Here is a 22,791-nt window from a genome sequence, read left to right on the forward strand (position 1 = left end):
GTGAACGTAGTGTAGCTAACTCGCCGAGGGAGAGAAAAGAGACCTAGCGACGTAAGCAGGGACGGCTTACACCCACCACCGATTCTTCAGTTGACTGGAAATGTGGCTGAAAATTGGAGAAGATTTAAGCAACGTTTCACGTTGTACCTATCAGCAATTGGACTTGACGAGGCAAGTGATAAAAAGCAAGCGTCAGTGTTTTTGCATATAGTGGGTGATGAGGCACTGGAAGTCTATAATAACTTCACGTTTACTGATGGTGACGGAATGAAGCTGAATAAAATAATGGAAAAGTTTGAGGCTTACTGCATACCTAAGAGAAATGTGACATTTGAGAGGCACAGATTCTTCACATGTGTACAGAAGACAGGGGAGACAATAGATCAGTATGTCACAGAGCTGCAGAACAGGAGTAAAACATGTGAATTTGGAGGACTGACAGATTCTTTGATAAAAGACAGACTTGTGTGTGGGATTCCAGACAACGGTCTGAGAGAGAGGCTACTGAGAGAGGAAAATCTTGACCTGGAAAAAGCATTAACACTGTGCAGAGCAGCTGAAACGGTGAGGGCACAAGCTAAAGAACTGCTTAGTGACAGCTGCAGAGTGGATGCTGTGAATAAGAACACACACAGAGTCAAAAAGGAGAGTGCTGCCGCTGAAATGAAACTGCAATTGAAATCACCAGCAAACAGGGACAGAAGAGAAAAGACTTGTGGTCGCTGCGGAATGCAACATCCTCCTAAAAAATGTCCAGCATATGGGAAAAGATGCAATACATGTAACAAAAATAACCATTATGCTAGGTGCTGCAAAGCTCAAACCCTGAAACAAAGTGCAGTCCATACTGTGGATGAAGAAGACACAGAGGAACTCTATGTAGCTGCAGTGACAGACAATAAGACAGGTGAAAAGGACTGGATAATGACACTCAAAGTGAATGACACACTCATGAAAGTCAAGCTGGATACTGGAGCTCAAGTGAATGTCATATCAGAAGCAGAGTTCAAGAAAATCAGACCTAGACCTAAAATGCATGCAACGAAGGTGAAAGTGAGTGGATACTCAGGTGCAGAAATACCTGTGAAAGGAAAATGCATGGTTAAAGTGACACACAAAGACAAGGAGCACACGCTAACATTCATTGTGGTGCCGAAGACTGTGCAGCCTATACTAGGGTTACATGCCTGTGAGAGTCTGAACCTAGTGAAAAGAGTGCTCGTTGTGGAAACTGATGATGACATGGACTATAATGAGTTGATGAAGGAATATGGTGACCTATTTCAGGGACTTGGTTGCCTTGCTGGAGAACACACAATCAGAGTCGATGAAAGTGTAACACCAGTCATTCATCCATGCCGCAAAGTACCATTTGCTCTACAAAAGCCACTGAAAGCCGAGTTGGACAGGATGGAAAACCTGGAAGTGATTGAAAAGATCGATGAGCCAACGGAGTGGGTGAGTTCTCTTGTTATTGTGAAGAAAAAGACTGGAAAGCTCAGAGTTTGCATGGATCCTAGAGATCTGAATAGAGCAATAAAGAGAGAACATTTCAAACTACCTACAAGAGAAGAGATAATGTCACAGTTTGCAAAAGCGAAGTACTTTAGCAAGCTAGACGCTTCATCAGGATTTTGGCAACTGAAGCTGGACGAAGCAAGTTCAAAACTGTGCACGTTCAACAGCCCATTTGGCAGGTACAGATTCCGGCGACTGCCGTTTGGCATTGCTTCAGCACCTGAGGTGTATCACAAGACAATACACATGATCTATGAACACCTGGAAGGAGTCGACACGTCAATGGATGACATCATTGTGTGGGGTAGCACAAAAGCTGAACATGACATGAGACTGAGAAATGTTCTTGAAGCAACCAGAAAAGCCAATCTGAAGCTGAACAAAGAGAAATGTCAGCTTGGGGCGAAGGAACTGACATTCGTTGGAGATATCCTGAGCAGTGAAGGCATCAGACCAGATCCTCAAAAGGTGTCTGCAATTGAAAACATGCCAAGGCCGCAATGCAAGAAAGATGTGCAGAGATTTAATGGCATGATAAACTACATGGGAAAATTCATACCCAATCTCTCAGAAAAAATGGCGCCACTGAGACAGCTAACTGAAAAGAGAATCGAATGGGAGTGGAATCATGAACATGAGAAAGCATGGCGTGACTTGAAAGATCTGCTTACAAAGGAACCAGTTCTGAAGTTTTATGATCCAATGAGACCTATTAAGATCTCATCAGATGCATCACAGAGTGGGCTTGGAGCTGTTCTTCTGCAGAAGTATGATGAGTGGCAGCCTGTTGCATATGCATCACGATCCATGACAGACGCAGAGACAAGATATGCACAGATTGAAAAAGAACTGCTCAGCATAACGTACGCCTGTGAGAGATTTCACCAGTTTGTGTCTGGGCAGGCCATCAGTGTTGAAACTGACCACAAGCCACTGATAGCGTTGTTCCAAAAACCACTAAATGACTGTCCACTGAGAATCCAAAAAATGATGATCCGGCTGCAACGTTACACGCTTAACGTGATGTACACACCTGGCAAGCTGATGTACACAGCTGACACATTATCCCGAGCTGTTGATCCGAATGAGCCAGCGAACACCAAGATGGATGATGATGTAAGAGCATATGTGAGCATGGTCACAAGTGCACTTCCTGTCGCAGAAGGGAAGATGGAGCTCATCAGAACGGAGACAAGCAAAGATGGAACGTTACAAGCACTGCGCAAAACCATCATAGATGGATGGCCCAGCTGTAAGCAAAACTGCTCACCTGTTATTCATGAGTACTGGAACTGCAGAGCAGAACTGTCTGTAGTGGATGATGTGGTGTTCAAGGGAAGTAAAATTGTCATCCCAAAGAGCCTGCGAGGAGAGATGCTCAAAAAGATACACGCAGGGCATCTAGGCATGGAAAAATGTAAAAGGAGAGCACGTGAGGTGATGTACTGGCCACGGATTAATCAGGATGTGACAAATGAAGTGTCAAACTGTTCAACATGTCTGACATATCAAGCAAGCAATCCTGCCGAGCCACTAAAGCCGCACCCAGTGCCAGACCGACCATATCAGAAAGTGGGGGCTGACCTCTTTGTGTCTGGAGGAAAGGACTATATTGCAGTCACAGACTACTACTCTTTGTATCCGGAAGTATGTAGACTGCAAACAACAACAGCAGAGGCTGTAATCACCTCTATGAAAGCTGTATTTGCACGACACGGTGTGCCAAGTGAAGTGTTCACAGACAATGGACCACAATTCTCCAATATTAGGTTTGGACAGTTTGCCAAGGAATGGGACTTTGTTCACACAACATCAAGCCCGCACTACCCACAATCTAATGGACTAGTGGAAAAGTCCGTCCAAACAGTGAAGAGGCTGATGAGTAAGGCGAGAGACAGTGGTGCTGACTTCTACCAAAGCCTGCTAGTATACCGCACAACACCACTTGAGTGTGGTATGTCACCAGCACAGCTTCTTATGGGACGACGCCTGAGATCAAACCTGCCCATTCAGGATAATCTGCTTAAAACAAAAGAGGGAAACAGCGTGAAGAAGTTTAAGGAGCAACAAAAAGCAAAGCAGAAGTTCTATTATGACAGAGGAACAAAAAACCTACCTGAACTGCATGCTGGGGATCAAGTGAGATTCAAAGACAAAACCAACACATGGGCACAGAAAGCAACTGTTCTAAGGAAAGATCAACCACGATCATACATCATTCAGAGAGAAGATGGAGCTATGCTGAGAAGAAATCGCCGAGATCTTCTTAAGGGACCAGTAGTAGTGGAGCAGAGGTTGGAGGCTGCTGAACAACTCCAACACACACATGAGACACTATCACCTGAAACACCTATGCATACACAAGAACAAACACTGAGAAGATCTGTAAGACAAGTAAAGCCACCTATGAGACTGATTGAACAGATGTAATGTGTTGACATGTTGTTTGGAAGATGATGTCATAGTATCTATGCAAGTTTCACTATGTTTGGTTACTAGTGTTGAATGGACCATAATTGTTGAAAACGAGTTGTGTTGTTAACGTTACTTTGATAAAGCCTGGTTTAACAAGTAAAAAACAAATAGAGACTGTTTATGTTTGTGAAAGTAGGTATGTTATTTTATTGTTGAAAAAAAAGGAAGATGTAATGATAACAGCAAATCCTTATTTGCCTAGTATCATGTTTTATGTTGTTAATACTCCTAGACTGCAGGGGGAGCTAGAGAGCAGAGGGAGTTACCTCTGAGTAGACTGTGATGGCGAAGCTTTGTTTACATGTGAACCACAGTTCGATAAAATACCTTCTCTTCAAGTAATGGTGTCATTCTTAAGAACCCATAACAACATAAAGAAACAAGACAGTAAATTCTACGCTTAACAGATGTTAGGGAAATCTGTTTAATATTTCGTGTACCTAAAGAAACAAATATCAGCTGCTATATCAGAATGTTGGATTTTTAAATCCAATATTCACCAAATATTGATATCAGAATCCTACAGTGTTTGGAATATACTGTCTACCAGGACTATGCTTCATGCTTCCATTTGCCTACATCTTCGAACTTTCCACAGTGCCAAAACTACTAGTTTGCTCACTATGTTATTGGTGTGTTTGCTTGGCTAGCTAACTCACCTGACATGAATCAGGAAAGAATCTGTGGTCTGTCATCAGAAGAAGATGAGGAACACCTGAACCAAAAGTGCAGACGACCTGAAAGCTGCCATTTGTGGTAAAGGAACGCCAACAAAGTATTGAGTTTATAAATGCATGTACTTTTAAGAAGTTGGATTATTCTGTATTATATTTCTTGGTTGATCTTAGGAAACTTTCAAATAATCTGAGACACGTGACTTCTAATTTATATGAGCTATAAGCCATAAAAAGCCTTTGAAAAAGTTAAGAAATATTTGCTTAATTATGAAAATGTTTTATTAAATGTTTCCTCTTAGACTCGTATGGATACAACACACAGTTGACTGCTGAATGCTAACTAAGTTATTAAAACACTAAAAAATTTTCAAACCAAAACCATAGCACATGCATCTGAATGTGCTGTACCACATAATTCATAATATTTGTCAGGTAATGCCACTTAAATGCTAAAAATAAAATCTAAACTAGTGAGATAAAGAAACAGAATCACACCTGCAGTTGTTGTGAAGGGAGGAACGATCTCAAATCAGAACTCTTCAGGGGGTTTTTGTGCCAGACCATAAACGTGCTTTTTAATGGTCATTTTAACGTGAGAGTCTGTTGGGATTGACTCTCGTTTGGATCCACCCTCAAGTGTCCATTTGAGGAACTGCCGGTCTTGGCATCTCTGCATACCCGGAGGCTTCTGCTTGATTTCGCACATTAATTTTGTTTCAATTGGTCCAAGCTTGACCTAAAGTGGGTACCTCTTCTCTGTGGGTGGAACGGTGTTGGATTCATATTGATTGCTGTTTATAGCACCGGGCTTGTCGGGGGGTTGTCTCTGTTGTTTTTGTTGTTGCATTGGGCGCTGTGTTGTGTTGGCAGCGACAGCTTGTTAACGTCTAACTCGTCATCTCCTCCTCCTCTTTCGTGCCAACTGGCTGCTCTTCCCCGCTCACCTACAGTACATCACAACAGAACCCCACGCATCCATCTGTAAAACTGCCCCACCCCATTCATCTTTTTGCACGCCAACCCAAATGAAAGACATAGAGACATGCAGTAGAAACGCGAGATAAAGGAGGAAAGAGACATCTTTAAGAGGCATGACGATCACAGGGCACATGATAAATGAATAGGGAAAACAGACAAGTAGCATAGATTGTTGCAGAGTTTTGTCTCCACTAATGTGATGCCTAGAAGGACAATTGTTCAAGCGCAAGAGAAGATGAATGAGAAAGATGCAAAATTTTATTTAGTTAAGACAAGGTAACTCAATCTTGCTGTACTTCAAAAGCGATCGGAAAGCACAGCGACATGAAATAATGGTGCATTATCTAGAGAATGCAGCATCCCACTATTAAAGCATAATACTGTAAGTTACATTGAACAGAAGCAATACCAGCTACAGAGGATCCACTTATTTACTAGATGAAATGTCTTTCAGATGCCCTCTAAGCAAGCTGCTCTGCTTCTCTGTGGATTATTGGAGCAAAAAACACTTGAAATCAGGTCATGCCTTTTTTTCCTCATGAAAAGAAAAAGAAATTCTGGAAAATAGTCTCTAATGTACAGCAAAAAAAATAAAGATAAAATTCACTAAAACCATGCTTTAAGTTTTTATAATTCCCTAAACAGAAGCATCATCAGTACTGACAGACGGTATGATCATACCATATAATATAAAGAACAGTAACATTTAAAAATTGATTTTATCCTCACCTGTGTAAAAGCTTGCACAGTGATGGGGAAACTGTTTTTTTAAGTAGTGAACTTAAAAATAAATGTACGCCTGGGGATCTTTGAGTTTTAGTTTCTCCTTCACGTACACTGTACAGTGAAGTCATTTCATTACATCGACAAATCCTGCCATAAACACAAAATGGCAAACATTTTATTGACCATAATTCCCAGTTATACTGTGACAGAAAATATAAAGTATATTAGAGACACTGTGCTTGGCTTTTGACACTACCGAGGGACACATACTGAAGTAAATGGTAAAGTTCAGCCTGCCAGGTTGAATTTGTTGTTTTGACCTTTGTGATGAAGACAAAGAGACAGACAACGGAGATATGGAGGAGCAGGTGGAGCTGCTGTTTTGGAGTGTTTAGTCGAGCTTCTCCGCTACCCACATTGTGATGCCCTCTGGGGACTGGTTAAAAATAAGCAATTACTCTGACACCCCACTAGGGACTGCTGTGTGCCGTTCATCTCCCCCCTCTACTACTGGGATCACAGCAGTCATGACAAAGCCCCGCTAAATAAGCTGAAATCCTAGATATGGGAATTCCTTTCTGATCTGTGTCACAGTTTTCGCTTGACTTCAAATGAACATGGCGTCTTTGTGTTTGTGACACTTTTTCAGCATGCGCGTTTTCTGATCTGACTGTCCTAATAGATGAGGGGTTTTGTTAACACAAAAGCAGACGACTTGAAAATGTGATTTGAAGATGAAAGAGGCGTGTTTAATTTTTTTCTTTTTCTTTAACTTAGCCCTTTAAAAGCCGTTTCCTACCAGACATCTGGAGCAAAACCCACCTCCTACCTCCTATCTTCTGATTTTCTATTTGTCTTCTCTCTGATCCAGTTGACAGAGAGCAGTTTGTACTGTGACACATGATGATCCGTATCATAACACAGATTCATGTGCCATGTTGTCTCAGCAACTTGTAATCTCCGCTACCCTGCTTGTGCCACATCTGTCGCTAGCTACGTCTCACACCATAATGCTTGTGCAATCTTTAACCATATGCTTGTTGGACAAATGTGTGTGTGTGTGCGCGCGTGTGTTTGGGGGTTAGCTAACTGCTGACGGCTTTGCAGAACAGCTGACCTGTTGCCAAGGTAACCGATCTGCAGTGACAGTCGCTGTCAAACTCATAGCGGCTAAGTACTGGTTGTTTTGATTGATCCTTTATATTTCTTTTCCAGTTTCTTGTAGGTAAGTTTTGTGTGTGTTTTGTTCCTCCAATTAAAAAAAATTCTGGCAGCGGCATTCCAATTAAACTGTCAGGATAATTCCCATCAAAGAGGAAAATTGCTTCTGTTTATTGTCACAATTTGAAGGAAATCAGCAATTCTGTGACTGTGACTGCATGCCTGCCCCTCCAGGTAGAAGACATGAAAAGCTAATTGTAGCTTCTATCTAGGAGCCAGAAAACACTTTAGCAGAGACAAAGATGACTGTGGTAAAGGTCTAGCTTATCCTTAGGCTGTTAGGGCCTCATCATTGATCCTTTTGGCTTCACATGGTGCCAACACGATGCCCTACAGCTTCTTGTTCCCATAAGAGTGCCTAACAATTTCATTAGACCACCTGTCTTAAATAAACAAGAAATAACAAAACCTGTTATACACTGTTATTTATTAGGCAATAACAAAATATTAATATTTTTACAACCAAATTTAAGACAAAGGACTTATTTGAGCAAATCTGCATTAAAAAACGCCACTGTATCAGAAAGTACCCTATGTTTTCATGTGTGCCGTTTGAGAAAAATGAAGAATAGCAAATAGATTTGTTATCAAGTTGAGCACTTTGACATTTACAAATGATAATGTTGCCAATTGAAAGGCAGCAAGGCATGCATTTGTTTCGGTGCCAATTCACATTTTTCTCAGTTTCACTGTACTCACATTTAATCCTGTTTGATTTGTGGAGCTGAATGCTTTAACTTCCCCCCCCCCCTCAATTTTCGGGCATCTCTCTATTGCTCTTTCTACATCTCTTCATGCCATTTAATCAGCTGATGTAAGTAATGAATGAATTCCAGTACATAATGTAATCCACCACTTTGATTGATGACCCATGGTCAGAGCCTAACTAATCTGACAACAGATGTGTTCCTGTGGGAGATTGCTCGTTAGGTTAGCCTGTTGGCTCTGTCTGGAATGAAAATGCTAATACTACAAGAGGCTTGGCAGCAGGTCTGTTGGGAGGGGTGACGGCAACTACATGTCAGAACCGGCTCAGTAATCCTGCCCTATAAAAATAAGTAACCTTACCAGAGCTGTGGTGACAAGATTTAGTGTAAATTACACATCATTACATGATCATTTGGAAAACTTAGACACACAGCCTCAGCTTTGCAAATTAGGTTTTGGCTTTCATTCCAGTAAATTGATATTAGAATAGGCATAATCTTATTAATGATGTTATTTTGGGGCCGACTGTTTAATTAGATACAATAACAAGAAGAAACAGTAGTAAGTGCTTGCAGTTACCCTGCTTGCCTATGCAGTGCTGTGTTTCTTTAGCAGTGGAATGCGTCATTTGTTAGCGTTTATTCAGTGTAAATAAATTAATAAGGGTTGTAGCTGTGTGGAGAGGGTACACTCCATGAGGTTTCTGGGCGTGCAGATATCTGATGACCTCTCCTGGACTGCAAATACTACAGCGGTGGTTAAAAAGGCCCAGCAGCGTCTCCACTTTCTGAGAGTGCTCAGGAGGAACAACCTGGAGGAGAGGCTGCTGGTGACATTTTACAGAGCCACCATAGAGAGCATCCTAACGTACGGCATAACAACATGGTATGCAGGGTGCTCAGCTGCAGACAGGAAAGTACTGCAGAGGGTCATCAACACAGCCCAGAAGATCACTGGCTGCTCTCTGCCCAGCCTGGAGGTCACTGCAAACTCTCGGTACCTCAGCAGAGCTGGCAATATCATCAAGGACCACTCTCACCCCAGCAACCAACTGTTTGAACTATTACCGTCAGGCCGACGGTACAGGTCACATAAAACCAGGACAAACAGATTCAGGGATAGCTTCTTTCCCAGAGCTATCACCGTAGTAAATAAGCACAAAAACAATTGAACCTATTCCATACCGTCACTGTCATTATATTATGCTGCTATTCATACTGTCATTATATTAATGCTGCTATCCTGTATATATTGTACATACTATTGTTTGAGTACTTACGATTGTTTTTTTTGTACTTTTTATATTTTACATTTATATTTATTATTGAAACTTGCACCAAGGGAGTGGCACTCCAATTTCGTTGTACTCTGTACAATGACAATAAAGGCTATTCTATTCTATTCTATTCTATTCTAGTCAACTGTAAGTCATTAAAAGATCACACTCATTGTTACTGGAGAAGGTATATTAGCTCTATTCAAACAATATCATGGGTAAATTCCTTTGTCTTTGTCACCTCAGCATGCATTTTCTTTGTTACCTTTTAAGAGCTTTCAACAATCTGGTAATTTATTTAATTTAATATTATTCATCCTGTCTGATCACTGCAGAGAAGAAGAATGATTTCTCGCCCGAGGAAAGAATACCCTCAACACTTCCATCATGTACAAGCATTTTTATGTTAGTCGTCTTTTATTTCACAACTCTTTTCATTGTGTACCTGCTGGTTTTACCCAAAGGAGCATTTTAGAAGTTGAAAGCTGGTTCTTGCGGTATCTTTGAAGAGCCATTCCACATCTCTCACTTTTACCTCGGGTGTCTTACCGAGACTGTTGACATACCTGCAGATGGATGTTTTGAAATCAGCCTGATGCTGCCAGCCTGTGGAGCAAAGAAACAGGAAAGCACGCTGACCTGTCCAAAGCAAACTTAATGAACCATCAGTCTGTACTATAACAAGAAATTCACTTCTTCTGCTTGAATCTATTTCTAAAAATGTATGTGCTTCTAACACTACTTCCTATAATTGTGCTTGTGGGTGGCCCTCAGAGATTACAAAGGTGTATTTACATAAGAGTGCACGCCAGTGAATCCAGCATTCCCCTCCTATATTGCCACGAAGGAGGGGAAAAATACATCAAAATTGATGCAGCAGAACGCTACCTATCGTGCAACTAGACCACCAACAGCTTACATAGCCTTTCTAGCTTCTCAGCCTCAGATTTTTTTAAGTTATAGGGTTTAGACCCCTCTGTGTTTTTCAGTGGTACTCCCACAAACATTTGAAAAGACTTTTACGAGTAATATGGGTGGCGCTCTCCTTTAACGCTGGGATAATAGATTTTTTTGGCCGCTGGCAGCAGGGAGAGAAGCTGACAGAACTACCACTCAGACATTACATTATTTTTACATCCAGGATGCCAGGAGAATATGAAAGTTGAGATCAGAGGAAAATGATGTGCAATATAAAATAGGAGCTCTGTAGAGCAGTATGGTTGGGTGGTCATTCTTAGTTATTACACCAGTTATTTGCTTCATTATTATATATACCATGATTATAGTGGTCTTTATGTATGTTTTAATAGCTTTTTACAGTCCGCATTGTCTAAAGTAGGAACACATAGAAGCACAGCTGTAAAAAGCTTTATAGCTCTCTTAGTACTGCTCTCATCCCGTCTTGCCCCCTCTGTTATTATAACCCTGCTCATCTTATGAATATGTAAACATTCAGGTTATCAACACAGATAGCGAAGGCTTCTTAAATCTTCCTTTTATATCCTCAGATTTTCATTGCTGCCTCAGCTACTCGACCAGATTTCACATCATCAGTCATGTTATAGTTAGGGTGTGCTGCATTATAAACTCTAGCAAGCATCTGGATATGTGGATATGTGACTGTGTGTGTGCAGGTGTGTCCTGCTGTTAATAAAACAGGGCCTGTGGGGCAGATAATGACCCATTAGACCTAACCAATTTAAGATAGAGTTATTGTCAGCCATTATGGTGCTTCCTTTGTTATCTGCGACCTCTAGCAACGTTTCACTTCCCGCTTTCTAATTTTTAACTATGGCTCCCCCTGTCCTTCAGACATGGTTGTGCAATGCAGCAGCTTGAATGCTTTTAGTGGGAGCACCTCTTTTTTTCAAGCGGTTCATGTGTGTTCTTAGAGAGATTTATTTATTGATATGAGAGCAAGATAAGAGGACAGCTGGCAGATCCTGATTGGATGAGTGTTGTCATCCATTTGCCTTTGCCAGAGTTGGCCTGTTTGCAAGATAAACAGTCATGTTGAAACCCTCAGGAAAACTTTGGATTTTGCCTCTGTCCCCTTTCTCTCTCCCGAAATAGTTTGTTTCTCTACAATCACATTAACTTGTATAAAGCTCCATCCTTTATGTTTTTGTTTGGTGGTTTGGTGTTCAGTTTTACTTTTTTCAAGGCGTGATTTATTATGCCACTATATCTCGAGGTTTTTCATTTCCATCTTTATTTCCTTCCATGTTCTTAGCTGCTTATCCAGTTCAGGGTCGCAGGAGGAGTGGAGCCTATCCCAGATGCCATAGGGTGAAAGATTACCAGTCCATCACAGGGCTAATATAAAGAAACAGACAACATTTCATGCTCGCTGCTGCACCTGAAGCCAATTTAGGCACACGGAGTGGATCTAATTTGAGGACCTTTCTTTGGACTCCACTTGAATCAGTGCATGCAATAAGAAAACACGCCAAATCCCCAGAAAAAGGCCTGAGGGGACCAGTGGGTTCAAACCTAGAACCTGGTTTCTTAAAGTTGAGACATTTTGGCTTTTATTGTGATAGAACAGCAAAGAGAAGAATGTGAGAAAGACCAGGGGAAGACTTGCAGTGACTGTCTTTGAGGCCGATTCACACCCAGGCAACTGCATTATAGCCTTTTAGCATTTGGGTCACCTGCTACTAATCGGTAAACTAAATTGGCACCCAGTTATGAATTTAAGAAAAGGAAAATGCAGCCGTGGAAAATAACTGATTGTTTTAAATCCTTAAAAGGAAATTCAGTATTCTGCATGCAGTGACGTCCATTGTTTCAAAGTTCAGTGTGCTGCATTCGTCTAATGAAAACAAGAAAAAACAGTTGGATAAGGCCACAGGCGATGCTGTTTTTTTATGCTTTGTTTTGTTGCTCCTTTCATTACTTGACTCAAAGGCTCAGCAGTGTATTGCATCATGCTATTTTAGAGGGACAAGGCAAAAACTCCATTTGGTATTTAACTGTTCAGGTGCCACTTAGAGAGTGTAGTAAGCGAGAGAAAAGTGTATACAGGACCTTTTCTACCAAACCAGATGTGGTCCACACAATTCCTGTTGTTTGCTCTCTGCATACAGTAGAGTCAGGTCATTGTGGTTATACATTAACACTCCTCCTTAAATCAGTAGAAAAGAAAATAGACCTGGATTTTAGCGTTTCAACTGGAGTCCACATTCCTGATGTCTGAAGAAACTTACCTGAACCATTTACTCCTCTGTTACTGAAACTGTACTCTGATCTCCATGTGGGCAGGATCAGTCAGGAAGACACATTTGCAACAGCGATCAATGAGGAATCTTATTAGCTATAATAATGCATCATCATTTACAGGATGGACCCATGCAGATACTTTAAAAGGTGGTCTGCAGATTTCTACACCATCTACCAGTTTGTGCCAAGCTCTGCTATGTGTGTGCAGCTGATTGTGCCCAGTGTTTATACACTGTATATGTGGCAACGGGCCAATCTCATTACATCGCCCTGCCAGAGGTTGTATTGTCAGCAGCAGCTTGTTTAAGATGTTATGATGACTCGGGCATCTCTGTCATTCATACTGAGAGTGTACAATGTCCTCTTTGGGTTTTTTTATTGTTGTTTTTTTCTAGCGTTCTACTCGAGATGTAATGTGTCTCTAAACCCAGACTATCAGTTGTCACCATAATATTATCAATTTCATTTCACTGTTAGTTTTTATATGTATCTCTATCTCCTCTCCGGTGGTTTGGACCCTTCGAAGGTTACTGAGCGTGGCACATTCAGTGAAGAGGCGGCCTCATACTGCTGTGACTAAAATGGTTGTAGGATTTCATTTGCTTCATTTGGCAGCAGTGCAGCCGGGGGATTTTTATAACAAGTTCAATCACAGTCCGTGTTGACTGGACTCATTGGTATAGGGTTGCTATTTACTCCTTAATTTACAGATTTGATTCACTGGAATTAAAATATGTAATTTTCTAATCGCACTCTGGTTTGATAAGAAGTAGAAAATCTTTTCCCAAAGTGTCTCTTTATGGCCTATAAGGATAAGTTTAAGGATCATTTTGGTGATGTACACACTTTAAATCAAACTTTGTAACTGCAACCAGACATACTGTGTGGTGGATTTACTTAAAATTGTTGTTTGGCTGTTGTAAATGAGCTAAAACACTGTTGAGATTCGAGGTTAGGTTGCAGCTCTTTGAAGTATCTCTCGCCAAACGTATTTTTCATCAGCTCTCTCTTAACTCTAACACGCCTGCCTGTCTCCATCTGGCAACCTATTGTAGAGCTCCCCAGTGAGGTAAATGTAGCAGCACTGATGTAATGTAGTGTGTTTGGAGTGTCTTCCTCACACCCAGTGGCAATACCATGCTGCCTGACCGGGTTCGACAACAGGCTGTAATTAAGAGGCTTTCTCACCTGCTGCTGGACTGCTGTTATTTTTGAAAGAAAAAAAAAAGACAGCCAGCTTTTACCAGAACGATAAGTGAAACAAAGAGATGCAATACGCTAGCTACCACCACCTGTTTCTCCCCAGGTCTCTCCTCCCCTTCCAGAATGTCTTTGTCACACTTATATTCCATCTCTCGCATTCATCCTCCAGTTGAGTACACACACATTTGTCGTTTGCAGCCACAGACGGCCCCGGAGATGTTTCAGAGGAGCCGTAGCGTGCTCTAATTGCTCGATTGTGTGCCTTTGTGTATTAACAGGTGTTTTGCTGGATCCACATTACTGCTGCAATTTTAACTTGGCTGCCTCTGTAGTATTCCCAAGTTTGACACGGAAACAAAGTTAGAGGCTGCTGGGTTTGTGGGTGGGAGAGAGGCACAGATAATAGATAGACAGTGGAGGGCAAAAGGTGAAAAGATGGGCGTGTTGCTTTGTATTGTACATGTTTTAATGATCAAGTAGGCGTCCCCCCCATCGCTTTGTGTGGCGCAACAGATTACAGTTGTCTCTGTCAGTTATATGTGAGGCTGTCTGGAGCCTTATGATTGCCTTGGCCTGTTATTCCATCCAGCAGCTCAGACAGGCAGGCTGACTTTCTCCTGATGGCTTGCTCTCTCTGCCCAGCCGTCATTTTCACCCCTTTTAACTCTCCTCTCCTGGCACAGCAGTGCCTCTGAGCTTTTAGAGATTACCTTAATGGAGAGAAAAAACTGAATAGCACATGCCTGCTGGGTTATATGTGTGTGTGTGTGTTTTAACCCGGAGCCTGATCGCTCTAAGTGTATAGCAGACGCAAACAGTGAGAGAGCAAGAGAAGAGAGAAGGGGGGGTTATTTTTACAAGTTCATAGTCATTTTTTGGCGCTGTATTCAATGAAACTCAAATGGTTGCCTTCATATCAGCTACGGTAGATTTCAAGATGTGTGACAGCTTGCAATCACTGTGACACAAGTCACTTGTTGCAGTTGGAAAATCAGTAGCGACTGCATTTTACCTCATCTTAACCTTACCTGACTTTTAACCACCCTTGTTCTATCTTTGATAATGCAGCTCACAGTACTCTTTTTACGGCTTATTCATTATGGAGATATAGCCTCTTTCTTGAGTTGTGACCTGCAGGGTTTATAATGTCCTGATTGTTGGGTTTTCATGAGGTTATAGTTAATCCTGACATGCCCTTCTTTCCTTCTGGTTGTTTGTTTTAAGTGTTCCCACTGGAGTGCACCGAGTTAAAATTGCTAACAGCTTTAGGCTTTGCAAATTTCCTTTTGCCTTTAGCCTCAACAGACGAGCCGGATTTGCAATTTGCAGTTTTTTACCTACTTCTGCTTAATTTTACATCTTCCCCACTTTTTCACAGGTTTAATAATCAACTAGTCTGTCCTGCCGCAGCCGGCATTCCGCAAAGAGCTTTGCCTTGGTAGCAGTAAATTAGATTGCCTTTACAGGGAAGTGCTCGCCTTGTTTTCCCAACCGTCTGCATAGGGAGGACATTGAGTTATAAAAATAAATACTTACTTCAAAAATCAAAAGAAGTTTCACTTCTAAAAAATATTTTTGATAGCAACAACAGGGCCAGAGGGCCAATTAGAAGAGATGATTGAGTTTTTCTTAGCTATTGCTACACTTACTCGTTAATTTATTCCCTCTTGCCACTTCTGCTTCTTGCTGTCTGAAAATGCACAGTCGAGACTATTGAAAAACACTAGAAAAAAGCATGTGCCAGAGTTTTCAGACACAAAGTAACTTAGAAAATACTTCATACTTTAACCCTTTACAGCCGATCGGAGCGGGCACGCTCCATTTTGCGTAACTATTTTTAAATCCCGGTAGCTCTGCAACCACGTAAGCTAGCGCAATAATTTTTTTTGCATATGAAACCGGAGGAGTTGTACTTACATCTTATGCCATCAGCTTGTCCTAGGTCACAGTTTCCTTCCACATATAGCTTTGCAAAAACTGCATAAAAATCACTTGCAGCAACAAAAACATGATATTCCAGAAACACGCTTCGCCGATCCGATCAGCTGTTTGTAACACTTCCTACGTCCATCAGCGCGAACTATCACATGACCGCATGACCTGCCCGAAACCGGAAGTGACGTCATTTTGCGGAAATGTAGTTTTTTTACGATCGGGGCCTTATGAGCCTATACTTGTGTTTTAAAAAGTTATGTTTGAGTTTATGACTTTCTGTGTCGTTTCTGGGATGCTTAGGACTCATATTGCACTGCTGGAAATAGTTTATTTTGATGCATATGCTGTTATTTTGCAAATTTGCACTATAATATTTATTTTCGTTTTTCCTGCAGTGTATAAAAATTGGTGTATTTCAAAAATAAAACTATGAAGACACTCAAAATAAATTTCCTGTGGTGGGAAACTAGTTTGTGCAACTTTTTTGTATTTACAGTTTTGAGGGATGAGCCTCTTAAATTTCTCTAACTAGAAATATATGTTAAAAAAACAAAAACGATTTTCAATTTTTTTGTAGTTTATTGCACTTTTTTGCAATTTATGTAATTACTATGCACCTAATGCAGACATATTATTAAAGTTTGGGCTATAATGGTTGTATTGATGTATAGCAACTTGAAATGCTCCCAAAAATGGCTCCACAGCATGTAAAAATATAATATAAGCTCTGGCGAACTTGGTTCTATGGTAGGTCTTAAAGGGTTAACTATTTCACATTTCACAGATAGGAAAAATAGCTTTCTTTCCTCCTGTTTCTTACTGCCACCTAAATAAGTAGACAAGCAATCCCTCAGTTAGTTACTGATTAACTTGTTTAGCTAGATGATAGCATTTTAGCTTCTTTAGTGTTTCACCAGAGTACTTTCGAAAACTAAAGATATCACCTTTAACTGTTGGAAATGATAGTAGAAATATTCATTTTTTTCTGACATTGTGCAGACCAAATGATTATTGATTAAAGGAGAAATGCTCCACATTTATCAATAACTGCATCTCCAAAATACTGTTTAACTGCAAGCATCATGGTTTTTTTTTATGTCAAAAGAATGTTTATTCATATTTGTATCCTCTCAAACAATGCTTATTCAGAAGCCTTAAATTGCACCTGCATATGGCACAATATGTGCAGACTCAAGTGTTTTGAAGTGCCTGTGAAATTAGATTTAGCTATTAAGGAATCCAGAGCTCTGATTATTTGCACCTTGCAGCTCTCTTATCATGCTGTGGGACTTAAAACTTCTCATACACCCCCTGCTCTCTCTGACCCACATGTTTAACATCCCGAAAATATAAAGCTGCACAGGCTGCCTCTTCCAAATCCAGCAAAAAGCGAATCCAAACCCCTTCTCCTGATTCTCCATACCATATGTCTTTGCATATGATGAGTAGCAAGTTCTCTTCCTGAGCTGAAACTCCAGCTCAGTGGGTGGCTGTAAGAACACGTTTTCGTATACAGTCCAGAATTTGGTTGTAGTGATAGAGATTAATATTATGCATGTATGTCTCTTAATAGTTTTTGTGGGTGGTTTGGCAAATACCTCATCAGAAACTGAAATTGCCTACATTTAAAGATAGATGAGAAACGTTAAGGAGGATGAGGTGATTATGGGGGGGAAATGACTAGTATGAGCCCTGTTTTTTAAGCAACTTTCTTTTTATGCATAATCTGTAATTTGTAGAAAAATCTTCACTGATGGAAGATAGTTTCAGACTTCATGCATTTTGCATAAACCGGGAGAAACATCACTGGAGTTGGACTGTGCAATCAGGCTGTATTTGTTGTTAGTTGTTTTTTGTTGGGATTTTTTGGACTGTATTATAGTATCTATTTTTCCAGGATTGTAATTTCTTCTCCTCTGTTTGTCTTGTGTTATCTCTCTGAGCTTGCCGCAGCAGGCTCTTTTTATTTAGACAGGTTAATGCACTTGACTGTGGCCTCTATCTTGGTAATGCAGCTCAGGCCTCATTGGGCTCACAGATCTTATCAGTTCTCATTGCAGGCTCCTGTTGTCATTCAAGTCCTCTGTTTTTTAGCTGACCAACATCCTGCAACTTTTCCCGGAGGCGCTTTGTAGTTGCAATTTGGTGTGCTGCAGACCCAGACTTTGTGACAGAAAGTGCTTTCTTGTTATATAGTGTACACTAGAAATCCTCCCCCAACCCGTCTTTTTATGTGTGTTTAAATGATGCTGCCATTGCGTGGGCTTTTACAGATTGTTTTGGCTGTCAGGGTTATTGTCTGCCAGCTTATGTGGAAATATATTGGCTGAGAATGACGAAAGTAAAGATGAATAACCTGTTTCCATTTTCTATTCTTACGCTCCTGCCCACACAACTTTTACTCCCGCTGTTTTTAAGATGGAGGGCTTTGTGTACAGCTTTGCAAAGAATATCCACAAACTGCAGTTTGGAAAGTTTTTGGGTTGGATTTGAAACGAGTGTTACAAAGAAATACTGAGTTATTCATTTTGGCTGACGTTTGCAAGCCATTTGACTTCTGCTATGACATAAAATCTTACTAAAACATATGCACAGCCACATAGCATATTGGTCTGAATACAGACCTGATATTAAAGAATTTCCAATTATCTGACATCTGTTGAACTCATTTTGAAGATAGGAAACATTTCTACACTCATCTTGTTTCCCTGAGATACATAAGCCTAAGGAAACTCCTCTGTAGTTGACAGATTCTTGATAATCAGACGTGAAAACATGCCTAGCAAAGGAGTATCATAAAATTATCCCCACTTTTTAAACTTAATTTCCAGGAGAAAGAAAGAAAATCATATACAGGCCAGTTTAGTTGCTTACACCATCATTCTAGAGAACAACCGTGTAGTGATAATGTCCTAAATGTTTTCCCATGTGTTGTCTTAACTTCAAGTAAAAATACTATTACTATATATCTAATTATAGTAGATATACTATATATCTACTGTATTTTAATACTGGCTGTAATGATGGCACTCGAAGAGCCAAATGTTTTTTGAGGGGGTATTCACTGTGAAAAGTTTCACAGTCAGTCTATAGGACTCTATAAAACTCTTGGCTGTACTATAAATGTTTGCTGATGTTTCGTTCTCTTCTTAGTTTTATGCCTGTCTATAGGCAGCCTAGTGTACTCAGCTTTTCACTGTCAACGCTGCTACTCAGTTGCATAATAAGCCATACTACATAGGCACAGCTTTGCCAGCCATTGTAATGGGGCCCTTGAGTCAGGTCCTTGTTAGCTGATGCACAATAAGCTCCAGCCTAATGAGGTGTAAACCAGAGATCTGGGAAACTGAGAGGGGGCCAAATGAGTATGGCCGTCAGCCTTGGTGTGCAGTGGAGAGCTCAATGCTAATGCTATTAGCTCGGAGGTCAGTCCATTTTGCCTTTTGCTTGTTCAGTTTATCAGCACTTCATAACGTGCGGGGTGGTAGGGCGGGGTGTTGAGACAGCAGTTCACACTTAAGTGCAGAATCTTTCGGCGAACGAAGAGAGTGAGAAATGGGTTCACAATGAGTGCACGGTTTGATTGCAGCTGCCATGGAGTGATCACAGACCTTCGGCTCTTAACAGACTCCTTCTGTGTTAAGGTTTCTCCACCAGAGAGCGTCGGAGCCTCCATCTGGCCGGCTTTCTCGTCACTTGTGCGTTCATTAACAGTCCATTTGTTGCTTCTGCCCCGAGGAGCCTCCCTCCGCTGCTCACTTGTTCAGCTCGTGCTAATGTTGCTGATGTGAATTTAATGTACATATGGTGCACTTCATTCAGCCCTATTAAGCCTCAGCACTTTTCATGCTTTTACTTTAAATAATATTAGTTTTTATTATCGAGTTGAAAAGAAAAATGCTTGTCTACCTGCTGACGTTTAATATTTTGTTAGAGTTAAATGTGTTGGAGTTTTAGGAAACATTATTTCTGTGTAAAATTCATGATTGTAGTCATTCACCATTCTGCAAGTTACCGTCAGACACTATTAGCATTCATAGAAAGCCATTTCACCATATGTGAACCCTTATGAATACATCACAATGCATATATAATGCATTAACTTATCGTAATTCAGACGAAGTGCTATCATTTCTTGATAGCCCTTTTCTGATGGTCATGTGTTCTGGTGTGTTTGGTTGCACATCTGTGCACAAACACATATATTAACCTTTGGCATGTTTCTCTTCTAGCCAACGCTGGGGCCTGTTTTCCTAAGCAAGGTAACTTACTGGTTGAAAGGTTCTCTGCTCTTTATCGCACCATCATTCATTCATGATTCAAGTCACACAATTATGTGTGTGTGTGTGTGTGTGTGTGTATGTGTGTAATCGCACTGTCTTCTTCCAACTGTCTCCTTTTCTGTCCTTTTCTTTCCTTCCACCTTGGGCTGTGTTGTCTGTCAGTTAGAGAGCTGACAAAAGGCCAAGGGCTGTCAGTTTGAAGCACCTCCTTAAAAATGGACAGCCGGATCAGTACCTTTCAGCAGAGACAGTAAGAATATGTAGAGAAAATGTCTCACGGGGTTATGGGATGGAGGGCATGCTCACACAGATCGACAGGAGTTGGTGAGGAAGGACAAGAACAGTGAGAGAAATGAAAATGCTGTTCTCTTCATGTTCCCATGTGACTTTCAGTCACCTCAATTTTCAGTAGTTTGTTTTTCACTGTTTCTCCAAGAAAACAATGAAAGCCACTTAAGATGACAAGCAGGCATATCACAATGGAATATCCAGCAAAACAAATTCAGTTTGAGCTTCTTCCTTTGATGTACCGCAGAAGCATTTTACTTTTCTAATTTTTCTTCCCTCAGCATTTGAAATCAATAATTCTGCAAGGAACTGCTCTGTCCTGGTGGCAAATAGTCTAACATCCCATCCCATTTCTCTCTCTCTTTCTCTCTCGCTCTCTCTTGTACCTTATATTTCCACTCTCCTTCTCTGCTTCATTTGTTTCCACCTATGTGTGCCTGCTGTGTGTATGTACGTCTCCACCTTAAAATCTTTCTGCATGCTTGTGTGGGTGATGATTCACCTCTCTCCTGCATACTTCCCACCCTTCTTTCCTCCCTTTCTCCCTTTCCTTTGTCCTCCCTTTCCTCGTCTCTTAGATCCCGAGCGTGTTGGCGGTCACATGATCTCAAGAGATGACCTGGAATATCCACGGGAATACCGGACGCTGGGGAACAATGCTCGGCGCTTCTCCAATGTTGGTCTGGTGCATACGTCTGAGCACCGGCACACAGTCAGTGCGGCGCAGAGCCTGGAGGCCCTGACCAACCTGCACAAAGCTGACATGGAACGCAAGAGGGACGCCTTCATGGATCACCTGAAGAGCAAGTACCAACAACAGCAGCAGCAGCAGCAGCAGCAGCTTCAGCATCCACACCACAGCCCTCACCACAACCCACCGTCGCCCTCACCCTCCCACGCCAGCATGAGGGGTACATCAGAGCGATCTGCAAGAGAACAAGTAATTAATATTAATTTATTAGTTAATGTACTTGCGACTGTTTCTATTTTTCACTTTGTTGCCATTTCCAGAGATACTTCCAAAAGACAACTCAAGCTTGAAATGACTAATTTATTACAGCAGCAGAGCTAGAATTTGGTATCTTAGCCCAGAGAACATCTCTTCCCCCACAAATATCACACGCGCAGAAATTTGGGAGTGATAGGGGAGCCAACAGGTGGGTGCAGGGCTCCAGCAGCACTGATTTGTTATAGGGAGAGAAAAGTATAAATACACCATCAAATGGGGACAGTGTTATTGATATACGACAGCAGGACGTGAATCATGTTACGTTTGTATGACGTAGCGCAGCTCAAGTTGCTTGCCTTGAACCAGCTTGCAGGGTTTTACTCCATTTATGGTGCTTTTTTGGCAGGTGCTGCTTTTAATTCAGGACATACTACTGTTTTCTCAGTGGGTGACATCACCAAAAAACAAAACAAAAAAAAAAACCATGCTGTCTGTACACACAGAATGCCCCATTACTTAGGTGGAGTTAAATGGATTATTAAATGGTAAAAAAACAAGCATCTTGCTGGTGATATCAACAGTGAAACGAGCACGCAGTTTGACACCGACCTAGATAGAAAAGACGTGAAAGAGGTGCGTCAGGTAGTTTTGTAGGTGTAACAGGTGTCATTATAAAATGCTTTGTTTTGTTTTACTTCTTGAAGAAGTAGCAAAACTTTACATAGAGTTAAAGATGAGAGATGTCCTCTCAAATTAGCACAAAATGTTGAAACCCTGATTAAAAAAATACAATGATCAAAGAACCGAGCCGGAGGTGCTGCAACAGGATGCTACTCAGCATGGTGCCGCCTTCAGAAGAGGGGTTCAGACCAGAGCAGGGGTTCTGCTAAGGTGCGGACACATCGAAATAATCTTTCTCCTCTGCTCTCCTCGCTTTTTGTTTTCCCCTTTCTAAATGTGCTTCATGCTTTGACCAGTTTCATGGCTCTCTGTCTCACACACACTACGCAGAAACATGCTCTCTGTGTTCCAGTGCAGCTGCTGTGTTAAAACCGGGTAGATTTAGTGTAATGATGTGACAAGAAAAGCACATCAGGGGCGAAGGGAAAGAATCAAAGAGAGTGACGGAGTGAGCGAGCGAGCGGGAGGGTGGTTGAACGGCAGGTGGAGTCCGTAGTTGCCTTGGTAACCTCTCCCATGTATGGTAGGTGGGGATATCGCATTGCAAAGGTCAGGTTGTGTAGAGAGGGATGAATTGTGCAATGAATCCAGAAGAGACAGGGGAATAATAAGCTCAAGGTAGGTGTTTTTCTCAAATTAAGTGTCAGCCTG

General features: G+C 41.3%; 1 protein-coding gene across 3 annotated transcripts in view; it reads left to right on the forward strand.

Moving 5' to 3' along the window:
• Window positions 1–22,791, forward strand: part of srcin1a (SRC kinase signaling inhibitor 1a) — a 114,895-nt gene that overhangs the window by 48,355 nt on the left and 43,749 nt on the right. For all 3 annotated transcript variants that reach the window (XM_085271754.1, XM_085271752.1, XM_085271753.1), the window contains exons 2-3: window positions 20,172–20,201; window positions 21,089–21,450. In XM_085271754.1, coding sequence (XP_085127880.1) covers window positions 20,172–20,201; window positions 21,089–21,450 — 392 coding nt within the window. The remainder of the gene's footprint in view (window positions 1–20,171; window positions 20,202–21,088; window positions 21,451–22,791) is intronic.

This window comes from Mchenga conophoros, linkage group LG4 (genome assembly GCF_057382185.1).
Source record: "Mchenga conophoros isolate Kocher_MC1m ecotype Shallow Benthic linkage group LG4, M_conophoros_male_GT1.1, whole genome shotgun sequence".
Taxonomy (NCBI): domain Eukaryota; kingdom Metazoa; phylum Chordata; class Actinopteri; order Cichliformes; family Cichlidae; genus Mchenga; species Mchenga conophoros.